Source organism: Hydra vulgaris, chromosome 13 (assembly GCF_038396675.1).
Source record: "Hydra vulgaris chromosome 13, alternate assembly HydraT2T_AEP".
Taxonomy (NCBI): Eukaryota; Metazoa; Cnidaria; class Hydrozoa; order Anthoathecata; family Hydridae; genus Hydra; species Hydra vulgaris.
In genome coordinates this window covers 54247501-54268147 of record NC_088932.1, presented here as the reverse complement: position 1 = coordinate 54268147, position 20647 = coordinate 54247501, and the positions used below count along the sequence as shown (strand labels likewise).

Sequence of the window (20647 nt, the reverse complement as noted above, 5' to 3'; positions counted from 1 at the left end):
TTTAATGATTTTTTGTGAAGAAATTCAAAAAGTCTGGTGTGCCACAACTATCAAACAATTTCAAAGGCTTGTTAGTCAATTTTGTCCTTTGTCAGTCCATCAAGATGCGATGAAGTATTAAAGAATTAGAGCTACCCAACAAAATATGTTAGTTTTAATATTTTGATGTAGATTTTTATACAGCACTATTTTTTTGTTTGCTATTTTTATGATCACAACTTTTTGTTATATTTAGTGAACTTTTCAATAATTATAGTTAAAAATGATTTTTTATTTTATTGTTTGAAAGAAAAAAATAAAATGAAAAATTCAGTTAAAAAATAATTTTTATCTTAATGTTTATAGCTAATAAATGGAAATTATTAATTAATATTATTTTTTTTAATTTCCCCTAATAAAGAAAAAAACTCTAATTAACTCCAACTAACTCTAACAAAGAAAACGTTTAGTGAGCTATCTCTTTGTTTGGTGAGCTATCTCTTTGTTTGGTGAGCTATCTCTTTGTTTGGTGAGCTATCTCTTTGTTTGGTGAGCTACCTCTTTGTTTGGTGAGCTATCTCTTTGTTTGGTGAGCTACCTCTTTGTTTGGTGAGCTACCTCTTTGTTTAGTGAGCTACCTCTTTGTTTGGTGAGCTATCTCTTTGTTTGGTGAGCTACCTCTTTGTTTGGTGAGCTATCTCTTTGTTTGGTGTGCTATCTCTTTGTTTGGTGTGCTATCTCTTTGTTTGGTGAGCTACCTCTTTGTTTGGTGAGCTATCTCTTTGTTTGGTGAACTATCTCTTTGATCATTATTGCATATATATACGCACACACATTATTATTGCTATTATATAAAAATTGTATGTTAATAATAATACTTCAATTCTAATAATATATAGTACAAAACTATATTCCTACTTTTTATTACCTTCAAAAAGTAAGTTTATAAAATTCACAACATTAAAAAAAGCTCTTTGTTGATTTTGAATTGTTATTAATACTTTGCTAATTTGTTCGAATTGTTTAATTGTAATAATTATAGCAATTAGGCTTTTATTTAACAACTAGATTCTTATGCTTCTTTAAAGTGAGTTAAATTAGTTATAAGAAAAAAATTTTTTTTTTTTTTCTAATAACTAATGCTGCACATTTTTATTAGTTTATATCATTTAAACATTGAAGGATAAAAACCTGAATTTTTATGAGGATTATGGGTAGATAATTGGTAAACCAAAAGGATTTTTATGAGCATTATGGGTAGATAATTGCATTATGGGTAGATGTGTTCAGAAAAAGTTATCAAAATTAAAACTATAACAGAAGTTAGTTAAGAAGTTACCTTCCCTATTGCTAATTATATTGAATAAAATGTGACAAAAAGATTTGGTAAATGTTGCATTAAAAAAAATGATTGGAGAAGACAAACACAATTCTAATGCTTTAAATAAGGTACAATTTTCTATCTTAGAAGATAGAAAATTATACCTTACTAAGGGTATATCACATATCCTACCATAAGGTAGAAATTTTTATTAGAGTGTAGTTAACATAAGTTAGTTTTAAAAAAGCATCTAAAAAATAGAGTTAAAATAAATATAAAACTAACATATGAATCAATCAAACTAAATATAACATGTAAAGATTTATGTAATAGATATAAAATTTTTAAAAACAAAAATTGACTTTAAGAATAAAAACATCTTAGTTTGTTTATCTTCAACCTAAAATTTCTTAAGCAAAAATTGCAAAACAACATGTTATATACATAGAGTAAACAAAGAAACAAAAAAAGACAGTTATTCAAGTCTAAAAATTAAAAAAATAAATAAATAAATTAGTTAACATACTTCCAACTCTCTTTCATCAAAAACTTGAATTGCTGTACGTGGAATTATATCTTCAAAACCCTATTTTAAAAATGACCACAAAATGATGAAACTGATTTAAATAGGTTGTAACCATAGTAACTGGTGTAACCATAAAGCTCATTATTAAATACTAGCCTAATAAATTTTAGTTGATAGTAAACATTCATTAATTAAAACAAACATAATATATATAAATAACCTTCATAAACGCATTCATTTGTTCAGAGACACGATCCATAAACCTCCATTTGATGACCAAACTAAAAGTGGTGAATGAGTATATATTGAGTGAATAAGTAAAAATATTTTTTCTTAATAATTTTTTTGAAAAAAAAAAAAAAAAAAAAAATAAAAAAAAAAAAATAAAATTGAAAAAAAGAATTTGTTATATTTTTTTTAACGAGTTGCTCTTGAAAAAAAAAACAGTACTATAAAAATACCCAGGTTTGGTCACTTAAGCTTAGAATATTTATATCTTAGGCATAAATAAAAGTTTTCAATATTTTTTTATACGTACAGCTGTAATGCTAATTTATATTGTAAAAATTAAATTTAAAAAAATTTAAACTAGCATTCAATATTTTGTTTCAAATGAGAACAGCTAGTTTGACCAAATTTTCAATACCATCTCATAAGTTCGTCTCTATTTCAATTAAAATATTGCAATATTACAAATTTAACTTCTCAATAACACATCATAATATCACAAATTTAACATCAAAATAACACATTGCAATAACATATCACAAATATAACATCAAAAACTATGAAAACTAGTTTTCTAATAATATTTTATAATAAAATTATGAAACAAAATTGTTCAATTTTTAAAAAGATTTTTTTTTAATTAAAAACTTTGATTAAAAAGTTTATTAAAAAGCAAGAATATTTTTTCAGCAAACAAATTTATTTAGATGATTCTTTTATACATATATATATATATATATATATATATATATATATATATATATATATATATATATATATAATATATACACATATATACATATATATATATATATATATATATATATGTATATATATATATACACATATATATATATATATATATATAAATATAAATATATTAATATATATATATATATATACATATATATATATATATATATATATATATATATATATATATATTTATATATATATAAATATATATATATATATATATAATAAATAACCAAATAAAAAAGTTATTATGGATGGCTATTGCAGGCTGATAATGGTTCGCCTCATTTAAAATTTTAGATGTTGTTGAGTTCGATTCTTAATTTGAAGTTTAGTTTCACCTATGTATCTCTTTAAGCATTTGCATTCAATCAAATAAGTTCCGGGTTGATTATTATGTGGCAATTTAGTTTTATTTTCTGACGTTAGTAATGAATGCAAAATGTCTTTTTTTGCAACAAACTCTAAAATAATTTTTTAATTAAATGATTTTTGAAATTTTTATATAACTTAGCTTCTTTTGAGACCCAACATGACATACTTTTAAAAAACTTTTTTTTAATAATATTAGGGACCCGGTGTTCAAGGGTCTAGTGCCCCCCATAAATCCAATGAAATTTTGAAAAATTTAACCAAGTTGCTTGTGAGAACCAATAGCAATTTTTAAGAATAAGAACAGATCTTTTTTTGGAGTATAAGGGGCGGCTAGGACACCCTAATATATGTAATTAAATAAATATATATTTATAAATATCAGTATATATATATATATATATATATACATATATATATATATATATATATATATATATATATATATATATATATATATATATATATATATATATATATATATATATATATATATATATATGTATAACTCACTAATATATATATTTATATATGTATATAAATAAATATATATACTTAAATATGTGTGTGTATATATATATATATATATATATATATATATATATATATATATATATATATATATATATATATATATACATACATACATATATAAATGTATATACAAATATATATATTTATTTGTAAACATATGTAAATACATATACTTATATATGTATATATATATATATATATATATATATATATATATATATATATATATATATACACATATATACATATATAAATATATATATATATATATATATATATATATATATATATATATATATATATATATATATATATATATAGATCTATAGTTTGTTGGCTTTGGGAAGAGCGGAAGGAAAAAAGTGATTCTTACGCCAACACATACGTCACTTTTAATTACTTTTGACTTTGGTCCAACATTTTCGTGTTGGACGAAAGTCAAAACCATTAATTTAATTACAAATTAATTGTTATATAAAAAAACCACACAAAAACGCAAATTTAATTGACCAGAATGTTTTAAAAACATTCTGAATGTTTTTAACAATATAAACAATGTTTTTATTTTTATTTTTTTTATTAAAATGTTTTTATTTTTAATTTTTTTAATAAAGTGTTTTTAATTTTTTTTTTTTTTTACTGTAAATCATGCGCGGAGTGTTGCTACATCGACTATCTTATAGCCTGACTCGCAAGGGAGTGCTGCTACATCAACTGACAAATAGCCTGACTCGCAAGGGAGTGCTGCTACATCGACTGACAAATAGCCTGACCCGCAAGGGAGTGCTGCTACATCGACTGAGGGTTTGGTTGGGGCAGGCAGTCTATCATTATTAAAAAAAAAAATTCCGGTCTTGAATTTTAATTTTTACTTTTTGTCAACAAAATATGAAAAAAACTTTCGGACAACATCTAAGGGTTATATATATATATATATATATATATATATATATATATATATATATATATATATATATATATACACACACTCACTAAACATAATAATTCTAATTTTTACCATTACTTTCAGAGTTCACTTCCTAAAGTTTTAATAATATGAACGATTTTGAAATTTTTATATGCAGACAAATTATTTCAGCGCAGTGCAATTATATATATATTTTTTTGTAATAGGTTCTCAACCAACATTTCTGCTAATTGTTGTTTTTATCTTTCAGTGACGTATTGTTGCATAATCCATAAGTGACCAAAGTAATAGTATTTTAAAATTTATTTGATTTTGAAGAATGCTTAAAATTTAAAAATTAAAAACTTTTATTTTTCAAATAAAGTTAACTTGGTCGCTTAATAATACTAATGCTAAATTGATCATTTTATTCAATACTTTCCTTATTTTAGATTAACAGTATGCATTAATTCAAAACTCTTGTTTTGAAAACAAAATAATTCAGCAGATTTCAAATAAACATCATTTTTTTATGATCTTATGCATAAAGTGATATTAGAGAAAGAAAAGTTTATAAAAAATTGAAATACGTATGCATTTTTGTTATTTATTCTTAAATGACTGAACTTACATGGTGACCAAACATAGGCGATTTTAGGGTAAAACTTTTTAAAAAAACTATATTTGATAAAAAAAAAAAATGCAAAGGATACTCAATGTATTGTTTTTTGTTTTCATTGGTAACAGGAATGTTGGCACCATTCTTTATTAGCTCTTTTGATACTATTGTCCCAAATGACTCATAATCTAATACAAACATAACATCCAGCTCAGTAGGATCATGTGATAGCAACCAATTCAAACTCTCATGATATTCAGAATCCTAAAGTGAATCGTGTGACATAATAAGCATAAGTAATAAGATTATTTATTTAAAATGAATCCAGGTTTTACTTACACTTACTTTATTGAAAAAAAAACGGGTACCAGGTTTCTGTTTAAAATATTAAGGAATTTATTTAATGAAAATTAATGAGTAGTTTATTATCACTCTATTATTTGCTACACTCTAATATTTGCTACAAGTGCCATTTGGTTCTTTAAAAATGCAAAAGCAAAGATTATTTAGAAACAATGAGGTGAACAACAGTCTCAAAAAAGTACATAGTTTATGGGTAAAAATCCCTTGATGATATTTTAAAACTCTCTAGTGTAGTAAGCCAAGTTAATGACCAGTCGAGTTAAAAATAGTTAAATTAAAAAAAAAGTGAAACTTTCAATTAAAAAAAAAAAAATATATATATATAAAAAAAACTATGCTTACAACACTCTCCATGTCTTTCAAAGTAATTTTTTTACCCAACATCATCTTGTAAAATGGTCGAATAAAGAAAGCTATAAAAATGAATTTATAAAACATGGCTATAATAAAAAAACTATAAATAGGTGTAAAAAGAAATAAAAATACATAAAACAAAGTTGATTAAAAAACCTTCTACATAAAACAAATTTGAATTAAGAAAGCTGTTTAAAGAAAACATATTTTTTAGAATTGAAATAAAGATGAAAAAAGCTGTAAAGAGAAAACATGGTTATGAAACACTAGTCTCATAAATGCTGGTAAATATATAAAAAAAACTTGTAACCTAAAAAACACATAAACGAAAAAATTCATTTACCATCTAAAAGTTTGCCATGATAAACTGCCATACCAGCAACACGCCCAATGAAGGTAAAATAAGAAAGATGTTGTTCATTTGCAATTCCAGAATTAGAGTTGATTTGTAAAGTGTAGTTATCTCTGAATGGAAAAAAAAACTGATTTTATATAAAAACATAAGCAAAAATTAGTTAAAAAAAAAAAAATTTATATACAACATTAATACAATAGTAAAAAAACATTAACTAATAGGTTCTATTTGGAAAAAGTTAATCAAGAAAATACTTTTTGTTTTCTGATTAAACAAGACCTAGCAAGACCAAGCTTTACAGTAACACTAGAAAATAATTAAATATAACAAGACCAAGCTTAGCAGTAACACTAGGAAATGAATAAGCAATTTATACAAATGATTGGTGGTAAAATACTAAATAATATGAAAATTTAATACATAATACAATAATTTTATCGTAAGACATAATGCAACTTGATAAAAATAATACTGCAGCCCTCAGAATTATGAAAAAAGGGTCAGCAATGAATTGTGGAGCTTTTTATCAAACTATTTTAATTCGGCATTAGGTCACCACAAAGGTTTTAATACAAAGGTTTCACTAGAGTAACATAGAAATATGGTCAGCAAAATGATCCCCGACACTTTTAGGTTGGGAGTTAGGTCAGCACTGCCAAATGTTGACTCTAATTCCGACGTCTGATGATAAGTAACAAAAACTAAACGCTATTATATGTCTTCTAAAATTTTCAGTTTTTTAATAAACTGTAAAAAGGTGTATGTTAAACTGTGCATTTTAAGACCACTACAACCTTTCTTGTTTCATATAACATTCAGCGTACATATATTCTTGTTTCATAAAATATTGAGTGTACATACATTAAAGTGAAGAAATTTAGTAGACAAAAACAAATTGATATATTTATATATCTTTTATTTCCAACATATTTATATCAAAAGGGAATGAAAAAATAACTAATGTTTTAATAAAAACATTCTTAAAAAAATCATGCACCCAAAAAAATAATAAAATTAATCTAACTTTACCAGTACTTTAGTTTTACCAGGTTTAAATAGATTTTGCAAATGATACCAGATAAAAAATATCTTAACAGTCTGTGAGTTTTACAACCAAAGGTGTTAGAAATGATACTTACAGGTGTATTCAGATACATTTTTGAATATCACATGCAATAGTAACTATGTGTACTTGCATGTGATACTCACAAATGTAAATGTAGACACAATTGTGACAAACAAATGTACACTTTTCATAACACAATTGCTGTAGTATTGAAATATAAAAATATTTGGAACACAAGTAAATAAGAAGTTTTAAAAGTTTTCTAAAGATTGCTACTCATAGAGTTAGTTAACTCTAAAAGCAAGAGAAAAAAACGACAAGAAAACACACAATTGAAAAAAAAAATTCCGAAAAAAAAGTATAAGATACCTTGAACATAACGAATTGTTAATTTTAAATCTTGAATACAAATTTCATATTCTGCAAATGCTAAGTAACATTAACTACAATGAGTGTTCTTTCATTGGGGTATATATAACTCAGTCATCAAGATATTTGCTGGGAGGAACAGTTTTTGGACAAAGATTTTTTTTATTATTATTATTTCTATTGATGATTATTTAATTTGAAAATTTAAAATGAATTTTTAAAAAACCAATTTAAAAGATTTATTTTTAAATAAAAAACTATTAATTATTAAAAACAAATCAAATGACAAATATAAAATAAGATCTCATTCATAAAAAAAAAAAAAAAAAAAAAAAAAATTTAAATTTAACTTAATATTAAATAGGTGACTAATAAACTAAACGCAGTTGACATGTTTATTTATGTTTATTTATTCGACAAACTAAAATATTGTTTCTTTAAAAAAAATTATAAAAATTTTTTCCTAATTTTAAAAAACCAACTACTTGCTACTTGCTAAAGGGAACAAGAACATAAATGAATTATTAAGTTGTCAAAAACAACAGATAAAATAAAAAAAGAAGACTTTCATCTTCTTCTTAGTTTTTTTTCATCTTACTTTACTAAAAATTAAAAACTTTACTCAAAATTTTAAAAAAAAACTATTTAAGATTTAAAATACTATTGAGCAACACTCTGATCAAGTGCATAATCTGATCAGGCATTAGAGATAATGATACAATTATACCAGTCAAAAGTCAAGACAAATTGTGTCAGTCAACCTTAATTTGTTTCAGAATGTTAAAAAAAAAGTCAACTAATTTTATCTTTTATAAGTTAAAAATCATGCTTTTTTAAATCAAGTTAAAAAAATTTTTGAATTTTTTTAATTAAGTTAAAAAAAATTTCGAATTTTTTTAATTAAGTTAAAAAAAATTTCGAATTTTTTTAATTAAGTTAAAAAAAATTTCAAATTTTTTTAATTAAGTTAAAAAAATTTTTGATTTTTTTTAATTAAGTTAAAAAAATATTCGAATTTTTTACATACGTACTAATAAAATTTTATTACATGATAAAATTTTTGTTGTTTTATTTTTTTAAATGCTTTATTTTTACTGTATTTAACAAACTCTGTAAATACCAATGGTAATATAGTTTCGAGATGTACAGATTTCATGGTCATATGAACATTTCTCATTAAAAAAAATCATTTAGACTTAATATATTAAACTTACATGTAATTGTTGCAGTGATTCTCATATAAAACAGAACATAAATAACTCACGTTGCTGAATATTCAAAAAGACCATAATAAGGATTAAACATTTCTTTAGATAATAAGTAAAACCATTCTCTATAAAAAAAACAGTGTAATTAATAATAAATATATTTATTATTATTATTATATATATGTATATATATATATATATATATATATATATATATATATATATATATATATATATGCATAAACTATCTAATTAAGCTAATTTATGTTAAATTAAGTTTTATGTCTTTATGCTTGTGTGCGCACCCATTAAAATTTCAAAGTTAAATACTGTACACAACTATAGAGTATTCCCATGAGTCACGTGACTCAAGAAACGTTGCCATTATGAGAGGATAAAAAAAGTAAACAAACTGTTTGCGGTATTAATTCTAATACCATTTGTAATAGGTTTTTATTAGGTTCTAGTACCAATATTAATATAATAATATATATTTTTTATCCACAAATTTAATTATAATTTACAAAGTTAGGTTCAGTATCACTCATATAGTTAAAAACTAGTCAATGAATTTTAATATCAATGTCATTGGATATCATGGAACTTAATATCAATGTGTTATAATAATCAAGATTTTTTTTATTTTTAAAATAATTAGCAAGTTTATTTACTAAATTTACTATAAAGAAATGTCAAACTACAAAACATCAGATGTACCTTCCAAAAACAGATATGATCATAAGTCTTATACAAAGGTACATAGACAATTGCTCAATTTCAAATAACCAATTCAAAAACAACAAAAAAACTTCTCCAGCTGAAGTTTACACTGATTTATTAAACTATCCACTATTTTTACCAAGTTCTTATACATGTGAAGATATGAAGACCTATAACTCATGGAAGCGTTTAAATAAGAAATAACATATTTAGTAAATTTTTTTGGTGTTTCATTCTCAAAATCTAAATGTTGTGATTTTAATGTGCATCGATAATTTGTCAATAATTAGTTATAAAAACGTTGAGATTGTTGATAAGTAATAAAAACATTGAAAACAAAATGGTTTTTAAATGATACCCAAAGTAATCCACAGATTTTTGCAGAATTTGATATTGACACTGTAATTGTAAGGGAGGCCTCGCTGAAGCATCTACACATATATTTAACAAAACTGTTAAAATGTGAGAGTCTAAAACAGTAAGTGATTATAATTCTTAATGGTTACCACCAAACCTACCAGCAAAGTTAACGACAAAATGTTTTTTTAATTATAAATCAAAACTAAAGGCAGCTATTTTATGAACAATCGTTGCATCAGCTCATGAGTACTCTACTGAATCTTATAATTCTAAAGCATCAGATGGTGTTATTAAATGTTCCTTTTTAAAAAAATATGCTTAGAAATTAAATTTCTATACAGTTATAGAAAAACTATTGCAAGATATGACTGAAATTGAAAAAACTTATTAACTTATTAATGCTGCAATTTTTTGTATAGACAGTAAAAGATTTTTTAATTTATACATCTTTCGTGAAGAAATCTTAACATATCAAATCAATCCTTATCTTTAAAAAATTAATTTTGCAACTAGTGAACATGAACACATTGAAAGCAATGTTTTATCATTTCAGGACCTAATTTGTTACTGTCACATCAGCTCAAAAGATGGCGATATGATTGTAAGATGCACTAATATACATTGTAAAATTAAAAGCTGCTAAAGGTAAATGGTTTTGGGACAAAAAAACATTTAGGGATACTTTATATTTAAACAAACATTCTAAAAGTAAAAAAATGCATGTTGAGAAAAAAAAATTCATTAACTGTTTAACAAAAACGTTGAGAGAGAGAGAGTGAAAAGATAAGTTATTTAATATACATTAAAAAAAAAAAAGAGATAAAATGATATTTTGTTCAGTTAATCTTGTAAACATCTGTATAGTTTAATGGCATATTATTTTTAAATTATTGTTCAAATTATTTGCTAATCAAATGCTACTAAAGTTAACCAAATCACATACTGAATAAAAAATCTTAACTAATGTTGTATGAGATTCTTCATCTTTAGTAAATAAAAAATTAACTGGTATCAAGTCAAAGAGAACAAGACTCTTTGTCATATTTTACAATTTCAGGAAGTTTAGAAAATCTAATTTTCTAGTTGTTGTTTTTTTTAGTTAGTTTCGATATATAATTTATAGCACCTATTATATATTACAATTAATATTTTATAAAGCTTTATGTGCAATAAAATGCTACCCTAAAAATTTATTTAAAAATCCTAATGGTATATTTTTTATTTTATCGACTTTTTAACATTTTTAACTTTTTTAACATTTTTATCCTCTCATAATGGCAACATTTTTTGAGTCACGTGACCCAAGGGAATACTCTATAGTATTAAAATTTTATATTATAATATAAATTTCATTTTTTGGAATATACTTTTGTTGGAAAAACAACATTTTCAACCTAAAAATAAATCTAGCTCAACTTAGAAATGATATATATTTTTTTAAATGGTCTGAGTTATATAAAAGTCAACAATTTAAAAAAAATCATCAACAAACCTGTATTTTGTATTTTGTGTATTGAAAAACCATAATATAAAAAGTTTAATATTCAAAGAACAAAAAAAAAAAAAAGAAAAAAAAAAGAGAGCAATAAAAAATAAAAGTTTTAAACAAATATGAACACACAAGAAAAAAAAATGTAAGTAGCTTGTCCAAAAAAAAAAGTTTTATTTTTGTTTAAACAACAACAATATTATTTGAAAATTTTTTACACAACTTTTTTATTCTATTTCTTATTAGTTAATTTAAAATACTCTTCAAAAAAAAATGAAATTAAAATGATTATGTTAGGTTTAACACAAAAAACATCATATAAAATAAATAAATCCAATAATAAAAACACCAAATATAGTTGAAATAAAAGTTCTAGTTCTTATCTGAAAAATTAAAAAAAAAATTAATCTTATTTTGTTACAACAAATATTAGTATTTAATGGCTATCATAATATAAATACAACAACTAAAAACAATTGTTACCTAATACATAATCAGATTAGATATTTAATTTCATATTTATGATAATAATAATAACAATAATAGCAATTGTATTAATAATAATAATAAAAACATTAATAATAGTAAAGAATTGTATATTGCATCATGTTTATTTAACTCTAACTTATTTACAAATGTTTTACCTAGCAACTCCACCATAGTCAAGTCCAGTCTCTCCATCAAAAACAATCCATAATTTAGTTTTAAGCAACTCTACATTAGTACATGAATGCAAAACAAATCGATAAGAATCTTGAAATAAGTTATTGCGTCGCACATGTATTTCATATTTGCTGGGCACATTTTCCTGTTATAATATAAAATTATAAAATATTTGCTGAGCACATTTTCCTGTTATAATATAAAACAACAAAATATTTGCTGAGCACTTTTTCCCGCTATAATATAAAATTAAAAAATATCTGCTGAGCACATTTTTCTGTTATGATATAAAATTATAAAATATTTGCTGGGCACAGATTTCTGTTATAATATAAAATTATAAAAATCAAATTTGATAGAAAATAAAAATAAGATATTTTTATTTTGTGTAATTCTTACAAAATTGAAGTTTAAGTGATCAAGATATGCACAAAAAATATTTTAATTAATTTAAATATTTAAAAATCAAATCAATATGCAAAATAGAATTCCCAATCTTTATATTTAAAAACGAGATAGCCTAGTGACCAAGTGGGTTTTGTATATGGGTCAAATCATTATATTTCAACCAATTTAAAGAAAACTTTATGGGTCACCATCTCTGATTTTTCTGATTTTGACATATTGTTATGTGCATTATGTAGATAGGTTAAATTTGAAATTTCAGACCAAGTACAACGGTTCAGAAATTATAGCCTTAGAAACATGACACAGTGGCCCCCCTCAATTTACAAATGGTCGAAACAGACTACTTTAGAGCTGTATAGCTTTTTTCTCACTTTCAACAAGTCTCTCATTTTTTCTAGAACTAATTTATGGATAGTTCTCTGTTTAAAAAAGTGGTTTTTATTAACTTGTATTAAATTAGGAAAAATTATGACTTCCTCAACTTAAGTAAAAATCTTAAAATTGCTTAAATATGCCAAAATGAAACTAACTGTAGCATTATTCTATTCATCCACAAGTCTTTAAAGATAAGTTTCCTGATTAGCTACTACTGTCTGCAATAAATAGGCAAAATATAGGCAGCTTGTTGGAGTTTAGAACTCAAATATATCTAATAGCAAAATGTCCGCTCGCCTAAAATGTCCAATTTTCAGCCATTTTGAGATGCTTGTAAATTTTTCGAACACTTTGTTTTGATCTAAGATTACCAGCATATAAGACCATTAGACCCAACTATCTGAAAATGCAAACATTATAAACTTGTCAAATCTACACCAAAAATGACAGCATTTTTAAATAACCCTATTTTTCAATCATCAACAGTTGAATGTGTTACTAGAAACCAGTGCCCCTCTAATTTACCAACTGGACTGTGTGAAGGGAGCAAATAATTATAAGTCATTTCTTAATAAAAAGAAAGATATGGTTGGTTGCTCTCTCCTTGATCTGGTCTTTATAGTAGATATGGGCACAAATAAGGGAGGCAGTAACTTTTTAGAGACATTCATTGTGGTTCAAATAGAGGTCTCTAAATGAATTTAAATATTTAGATACTTAATATCTAAATTATATTCAAAATGAAACCATTATTTCTTTAAATTCTATATTATAATAGGTAATCAGTGGTCTGTATGTAGCCTGGATCCCCCCTTTCCCCCCCCCCACACTCACTAAGGTGAGGGTGAGGGGGTTTGGGGTGGTACCAATCAAAGGGGAAAGGGGTACTTGGAAGTCTGAAATTTCAAATTTAACCTATTTACATAATACACATAACAATATGTAAAAATCAGGAAAATCAGAGATGGTGACCCACAGGCCATTGGTTGAAATAAAATGATTTGACCCATATATAAGGGAACAATTATACCTAATAAACAAATTATCTTAATTTAATGATTTTTATTATATACCATATATAGAACTATGATGACTTTTTCTTTTTTACTACATTGAACAATCCAATATTCCTACATTTACTATATTGAAAAGTCCAATATTCCCACATTTACTACATTGAACATTCCAATTTCCAACATTTACTACATTGAAAAGTCCAATATTCCCACATTTACTACATTGAACATTCCAATTTCCAACATTTACTACATTGAACAGTCCAATATTCAAAACTTACAAAACCTTTCATCACAAAACTAATTAAACAAAACTTTAAATATATAATTTATTGCAAAAAATGCATAGTCAAAAAATTTTAAATATAACTTTTTAAATGTGTAACAGTTGTTAAAAGACTTCAGTTTTAGTGTTGAATGCATTTATTACCTTTTATAACTTTTTATTTGCATTCAAACTGGTTTTATACCAAAACAACAATGACAACAACAAAAAATATTTTATAAAAAACAAAATAAAACATTTACCGGTTTTTTTAATCTTGATCTGAAAAAATCATACTTTCTTTTGTAGTCTCGAGAATAAGGTAGATTCTAATGCAATAATATTCAATAAATTTTCTATTAAAACTTTAAAATTCTGTGTGTTTATATATATATATATATATATATATATATATATATATATATATATATATATATTATATATATTATATAAATTATATATATATATATATTATATATATATGTGTATATATATATGTATATATATATATATGTATATATATATATATGTATATATATATATATATATATATATATATATATATATATATATATATATATATATATATATATATATATATATATATATATATATATATATATATATATATAGTACTGTGAATAAGTTTTAGACCAATCACCATTTTTTTGATTTGATAGTCATCTTTATTTTTGAGTTTATAAATACTAAATAATTAAAAATCCATATATATTTAATATAAAAATACAATAAAAAAAAAACAGCCAACTATAATGTGTAACTATAATGTATAAGGGTAGAACACAAAAATAACAATGAAATACTGAGAATGATATCGTTTCCCTAGTAACAACTGCAATTTTTTTTTGGACGAAATATTCAAAATAAATTTCTGTGATATGTTTTGCCATTCCCACAAAAGTCCAAAGAAGCATTCTTTAGCATTTGTAGAACCATTTTCAACCTATTTCCTATCTAAATAATTCCAAGCTTGTTTGATGATGTTTAAATCCAAACTTTGCAATAGCTAAATCATAACCTCAAACATTCCTTTTTTAGACATTTCATTAAAGTAGTTTTTTGCTTCCATAGAACAAAATTTTGGGATAATTGTCTTGCTGTAGTATAAAATTATGCCCAATTAGTTGTATTCCAGATGGTACTACATGTTTCCATAAAATTTCTACACAGAAAACCAGTACATAATCCCTCAATTTTAATCAAATCTCTTACTCCAGAAGACGAAATACAATCCTAAACTTGTACAGAACCTCATTATGGTTGGGTTAAAACACTCAGGCTGATAAACTTCACCAATCCTTCTAATAACATATTGGTATCTTTTGTACCAATATGTTATTAGAAGGATTCAAATTTTAAATTTAGAATCATCTATGTACAAGATGCAATTAAACATTTCCTGAAATCTGAAATCTTTGTAGTCTTTTGCATATTTTAGACATTTTCCTCCATTGCCACAACATTACACAACACAAATATTTATTTCAGGAAATAATGTTGAACACAAAAAGATAAAACTTTTTTTTTAATGTTACCTCTTGTTTTGTTTAATATCTTTTTAATATCACCTGTTAGGCCATGAGGGCTACTACAATCGAGGAGGCAACTTTCTTGTGTGGTAACCCTTTCTTAACTCTTTAACTCCAAAACACAAATCTTGAAGAACACTGCTGTGTAAAATGTGAACAGCCGCTGTGTGGAGAAAGTACCACTATCGTATAGTTATGTATGAGCATTCTACTACTACAGTTGTGCCAGTTGCTCATTAAATATTTTGTACAAATGTCTTTTTGAAAGTTAATTTTCAATATCTTAAATATTTCAAAATAAATTAAATTTTAAGTTCAATCTTTCAAAGATTAAATTGGGAAAAACTATTAATTTTGGTTTTGGTCTAAAACCTATTTACCGTACTATATATTAAAAATATATAAGTACTTCAATCTTCCTCTTATCTTTTGTCTGAAGTCGTGGATCTTCCCACTGAGTTGATTGTGTTTCTAATAAATTGAATATTTATACAGCTATATATATATATATATATATATATATATATATATATATATATATATATATATATATATATATATATATATATATATATATATATATATACATATATATATATATATATATATATATATATATATATATATATATTTATATGTATATGTATATGTATATATATATATATATATATATATATATATATATATATATATATATATATATATATATATATATATATATATATATATATATATATATATATATATATATATGATGTTTATGATGTTTTTTTGTTTTTCTTGTGAATACAAACAAAAAAGGTAACAAAAACAATATTGTAAATGTAATATTATTTGGTACAAACCTACATCAGCTTGAATGTCAAAACAAAAATAGGAAACGATTTCTAGCCCTAATTGACTTACATTTCCAAGCCGGCCACAAGCTACATAAAATATTCCGGCCACAAGCTACATAAAATATTCAATTGAAATTCTATTAAGACTAGCTACAGTTGCATGTCTAACCTAAAGTCAACCATAAATTCGCATAACTTCAAAACTTAGTACAACAAAAATAAACTAAAATCCGAACAATGTAACTACGTAGATAGTCCAACAACAGTGTTTCTCCAACAATATTGTCTACCAAGCAACTGTAAGTTCAAGTGATCATGAACATAATAAAAAAAGTATATTTTAGCGTTTGCAACACACCATTAAATTTTAGATTTAAATGATAAATTAAGACAAACACAAGCCATCTCAAATCACTTGTATCAGTTAAGTATAGAAATGACATAGAACTCTCCAAGGAAGTGCTTAAAAAGACCAAAACATAAACCTCTTGTAAAATGAAAAACTATCAAACAATGCAAACCTTACAATCTAACAACAAAAAAATGCCACCTTTGTCTGTATGAAAATATGTATGCAATTTTATCAAATAATATTAAAAAACTACTGAATTAATAAAATGAAATTGTATCTCAGTGTTGGCATTTAAAAAAAATCTTATTATCTTTAGACAGAAGAGTAGTAAACTATAAAAACTTTTTGTAAATATGTAGCAGAAACCTCAGCAGAAATATGTAAGAACAACAACAACAACAACATATGGAACCTTAACACATATTAAAGATTACACAGATTAAAGCACATAGAACATACATTAAAAATAAACATGTAGAAATCAAAATTTGCAGGTTATAATAATAAAAAAAGAAAAAAAAAGATGATAATTGTAGTAATAACAAAATTTGATGATAATAACGAGTAGTAATAACGAAAAGAAAATTAAAAGAATATTTTAATAGTAAGGATAATTATGTTTAAAAGTTAGAATAAAATATTTTTCAGAACTTTTTAAAACTGATTTTATTTATCACAGAGAAAAGGTATTTTAGGATGAAAGTTTATGGACCCATTCAAAATGCATACAAGGCTCTTGTTCCATTCACAAGAATGAAATAGAATGTTTACGTAACTTCTGGGTTTTAAAAGTTTAATGCTCATCATATTGAATGGCTTGGCTCTAGTGTCAGTGACTCTGCAGGCATTAAAGCCCACAACTTTAGCCTTTCTCAATCCCTAACTCAAATAGTCAACTTTCCAAATCTTGCTATCCAGACAACCCAAATCATTTACCTTCTCTACTCAACTTATGTCTTGTTTCTGTTCCTAGTCAGTGCTCAGTTTCTCCGCATTCACCCTTAAGTGCTTCTGATCACAGTTTGATCTCTCAAACACTATTATCTCATTCTTCTTCATCATCAGAATCCCCCTATCATTGTACCTCTTACAACTATCTTAAAGCTGACTGGGACTCTTTCCATGATTTTTTTTGTAACGGCCCTCGGGTAGGAATCTTTCATCTTCCTGTTGACAAATTTGCTTCTTACATTCCCTCTCATTGACTCCAAGTCAAGCCTCACTCTTCTCCATGATTTTCCTCACATTGTACTGCTGCAATTTTAATTAAAACTGTTACTTCCATATATATCAGAAAAAAATTCTCCAGAAAACAGATGTCTGTTTATCACTGCTAGAAACCATTGGAAAAAGGTTTTGTCTAACACCAAAGTCCGCTTTTTCAAGTCATGAAATCTCATATTTCATTACAAAAATTAGACTCTCGTGACTTCTGGAGAATCTTTAGTAGTATCAATAATATGGGCAAATCTAAAATTCCATCTCTCTTGTATGGCTCAGACTTTGTCACCTCACCTAAAGACAAAGCTGAATTGTTTGCTAAGAACTTTTCATCAATATCATCTCTTGATTCCATTAGTTGCATTCTACCTGATATAGCTGTCAAACAGGTTAATCTATTGCTTGACATTTGTAATACTCCAGCTTCTGTATCTAAAGTGATTTCCTGCTTAAACTCTACTAATACTTGTGGCCCGGACAACATACCTGTTATAGTCTTGCAGAAGTGTTCTCCAGAGCTGTTGTCTATATTTTCAAAACTATTTAACTAGTGTTTATTAAAGTCTTGTTTTCCAGCCTGCTGGAAAGCGGCATCTGTTATCTCTATTTTCAAAAATTCTGGAGAGCAATCTGATTTGCCTACTGTCCCATTAGTCTTCTTCCTATCATAAACAAAGTTTTTGAATCTTTAATTAACAAACACTTAATCTCTCATCTTGAATCTAATAACTTACTTTCTGATTAATAATATGGATAATCGATCTTCTTGTTCTACAGCTGATTTGCTAACAGTAATAACCGATAGGTTTTACCTCAGATAAAACTCAATTTTTTTCAGCCAATAGTTATCGCAATAATTTAGATCTTTCTATATTTATGATCGGTAATGTACTCCATGAGTCATCTACCCTTCACCGTCTAGGATTAACTCTTACTTGCAATCTTTCTTGGAAACCATATATCAAATCCGTTGCAAAAATAGCATCTGCTAAGGTTGCATCTCTTTATCGAGCTCGACACTATCTTACTTCGAATTCTATTCTCTATCTCTATAAATCTCAAATCCAGCCTTGTATGGAATACTGTCGCCATATCTGGGGTGGATCTTCTAATGATGCCCTTTCTCTTTTAGACAAGGTGCAAAAACGCATAGTAAACATAGTTGGACCTGCTCTTGCAGCCAACCTCCAACCATTATCACATCGTCATAGTATTGCTTCTCTTTCTCTTTTCTACAAATACTATAATGGGCACTGCTCTAAAGAGATAGCGTCTCTTGTGCTATCTACTAAAATTCATTCTTATGTTACTCGTAATTCAATTAAGTCTCATCCTTTTTCAGTGACTGTTCCTAAGTGCTCCAAAAACTCTTACTCGTCTAGTTTTTTTCCTCGAACATCAATTCTTTGAAATTCGCTTCCTTCATCTTGCTTTCCTGATTCATATAATTTGCAATCTTTTAAGCCGTCTGTCAATCTTGCTCTACAATCTTCATCTTTTCTCCAACTCTAATTAGTGGTTGCTTGCAGCCTTGTTGGAAGCAAAGATGTTTAAAAAAAAAAAAAATTAGCGTTCCATTGTATATATTTCTAGTAGAGTAGGAATGTACTAGTCTACTTTCTGTGAACAAATTTATAATGGAAGATGGTAAACTTTTATTTAAGGAGCCAAAATCAAAAAGAAGATTAGCATACTTTACTTAAGCTGGAAATGTTGGAACATTAAGTTCCAACATTTCCAGCTTAATTATGCCAAACAATAGCAAAAACAAATAACCATAAAAACCATATAAACAAACATTCCATAACGCAACATAAAATAATTTACTGGAAAAAAAACCTAACCATGGTCAATAAAAAAAACTCTTCCATCAATGTGAACTCTTTCTTCCCACCCAGCCTGGAAAGAAAATAATGAGATAAAAACTACTTTAAAATTTTTAAAACTATGTTATTTATATAGATATTTTATAAATCTACTTTAAAATATATGATATATAGATAAATATAAAAATTAAAAAATATAAATTTGTAAGAAAAAACAATTTAAAAAATTTACCGGTAAAGGTTCTTGATCCTTGTTGATGCTATTTTCAATATTTGTACGTGGGTCAGACTAAAAGCAAATCTACAATGTCTTATTTCCAAATATAAAGAATAGTTTTCTAAAGTTAATTTTTTTTTTATCTAATTCTACATCATAATAGAAATGCTCAGTTACCCAAGACGTTATTCGTTGGTTATGATTTATAAAAAAGACTCTATTATTCGGAGCTAACTGCATAGCCCAACCGGGTGGTAATGGACTTTCTGCTTGACTTGGTACATCAGGGTGAAGTCTTTCTGAATTTTCTGCAGCTTGAGCTTGTTCATTTTGATCATTTAAAGTAAAGTTTCTAAAAAATTGATATTATCAAAATTTATTTATATAAA

General features: G+C 25.1%; 1 protein-coding gene across 2 annotated transcripts in view; it reads right to left on the bottom strand.

Annotated features, from left to right (window-relative positions):
- The window catches only part of LOC100208619 (E3 ubiquitin-protein ligase NEDD4), a 100042-nt gene that overhangs the window by 9107 nt on the left and 70288 nt on the right, over positions 1 to 20647 (bottom strand). For both annotated transcript variants that reach the window (XM_065816870.1, XM_065816871.1), the window contains exons 15-26: positions 20436 to 20610; positions 20274 to 20330; positions 20060 to 20114; positions 16213 to 16274; positions 14517 to 14582; positions 12171 to 12334; positions 9014 to 9082; positions 6303 to 6424; positions 5948 to 6018; positions 5337 to 5506; positions 2047 to 2107; positions 1827 to 1886 (exon numbers count right to left, since the gene is read on the bottom strand). In XM_065816870.1, the coding sequence (XP_065672942.1) occupies positions 1827 to 1886; positions 2047 to 2107; positions 5337 to 5506; positions 5948 to 6018; positions 6303 to 6424; positions 9014 to 9082; positions 12171 to 12334; positions 14517 to 14582; positions 16213 to 16274; positions 20060 to 20114; positions 20274 to 20330; positions 20436 to 20610 (1132 nt within the window). The remainder of the gene's footprint in view (positions 1 to 1826; positions 1887 to 2046; positions 2108 to 5336; positions 5507 to 5947; positions 6019 to 6302; positions 6425 to 9013; positions 9083 to 12170; positions 12335 to 14516; positions 14583 to 16212; positions 16275 to 20059; positions 20115 to 20273; positions 20331 to 20435; positions 20611 to 20647) is intronic.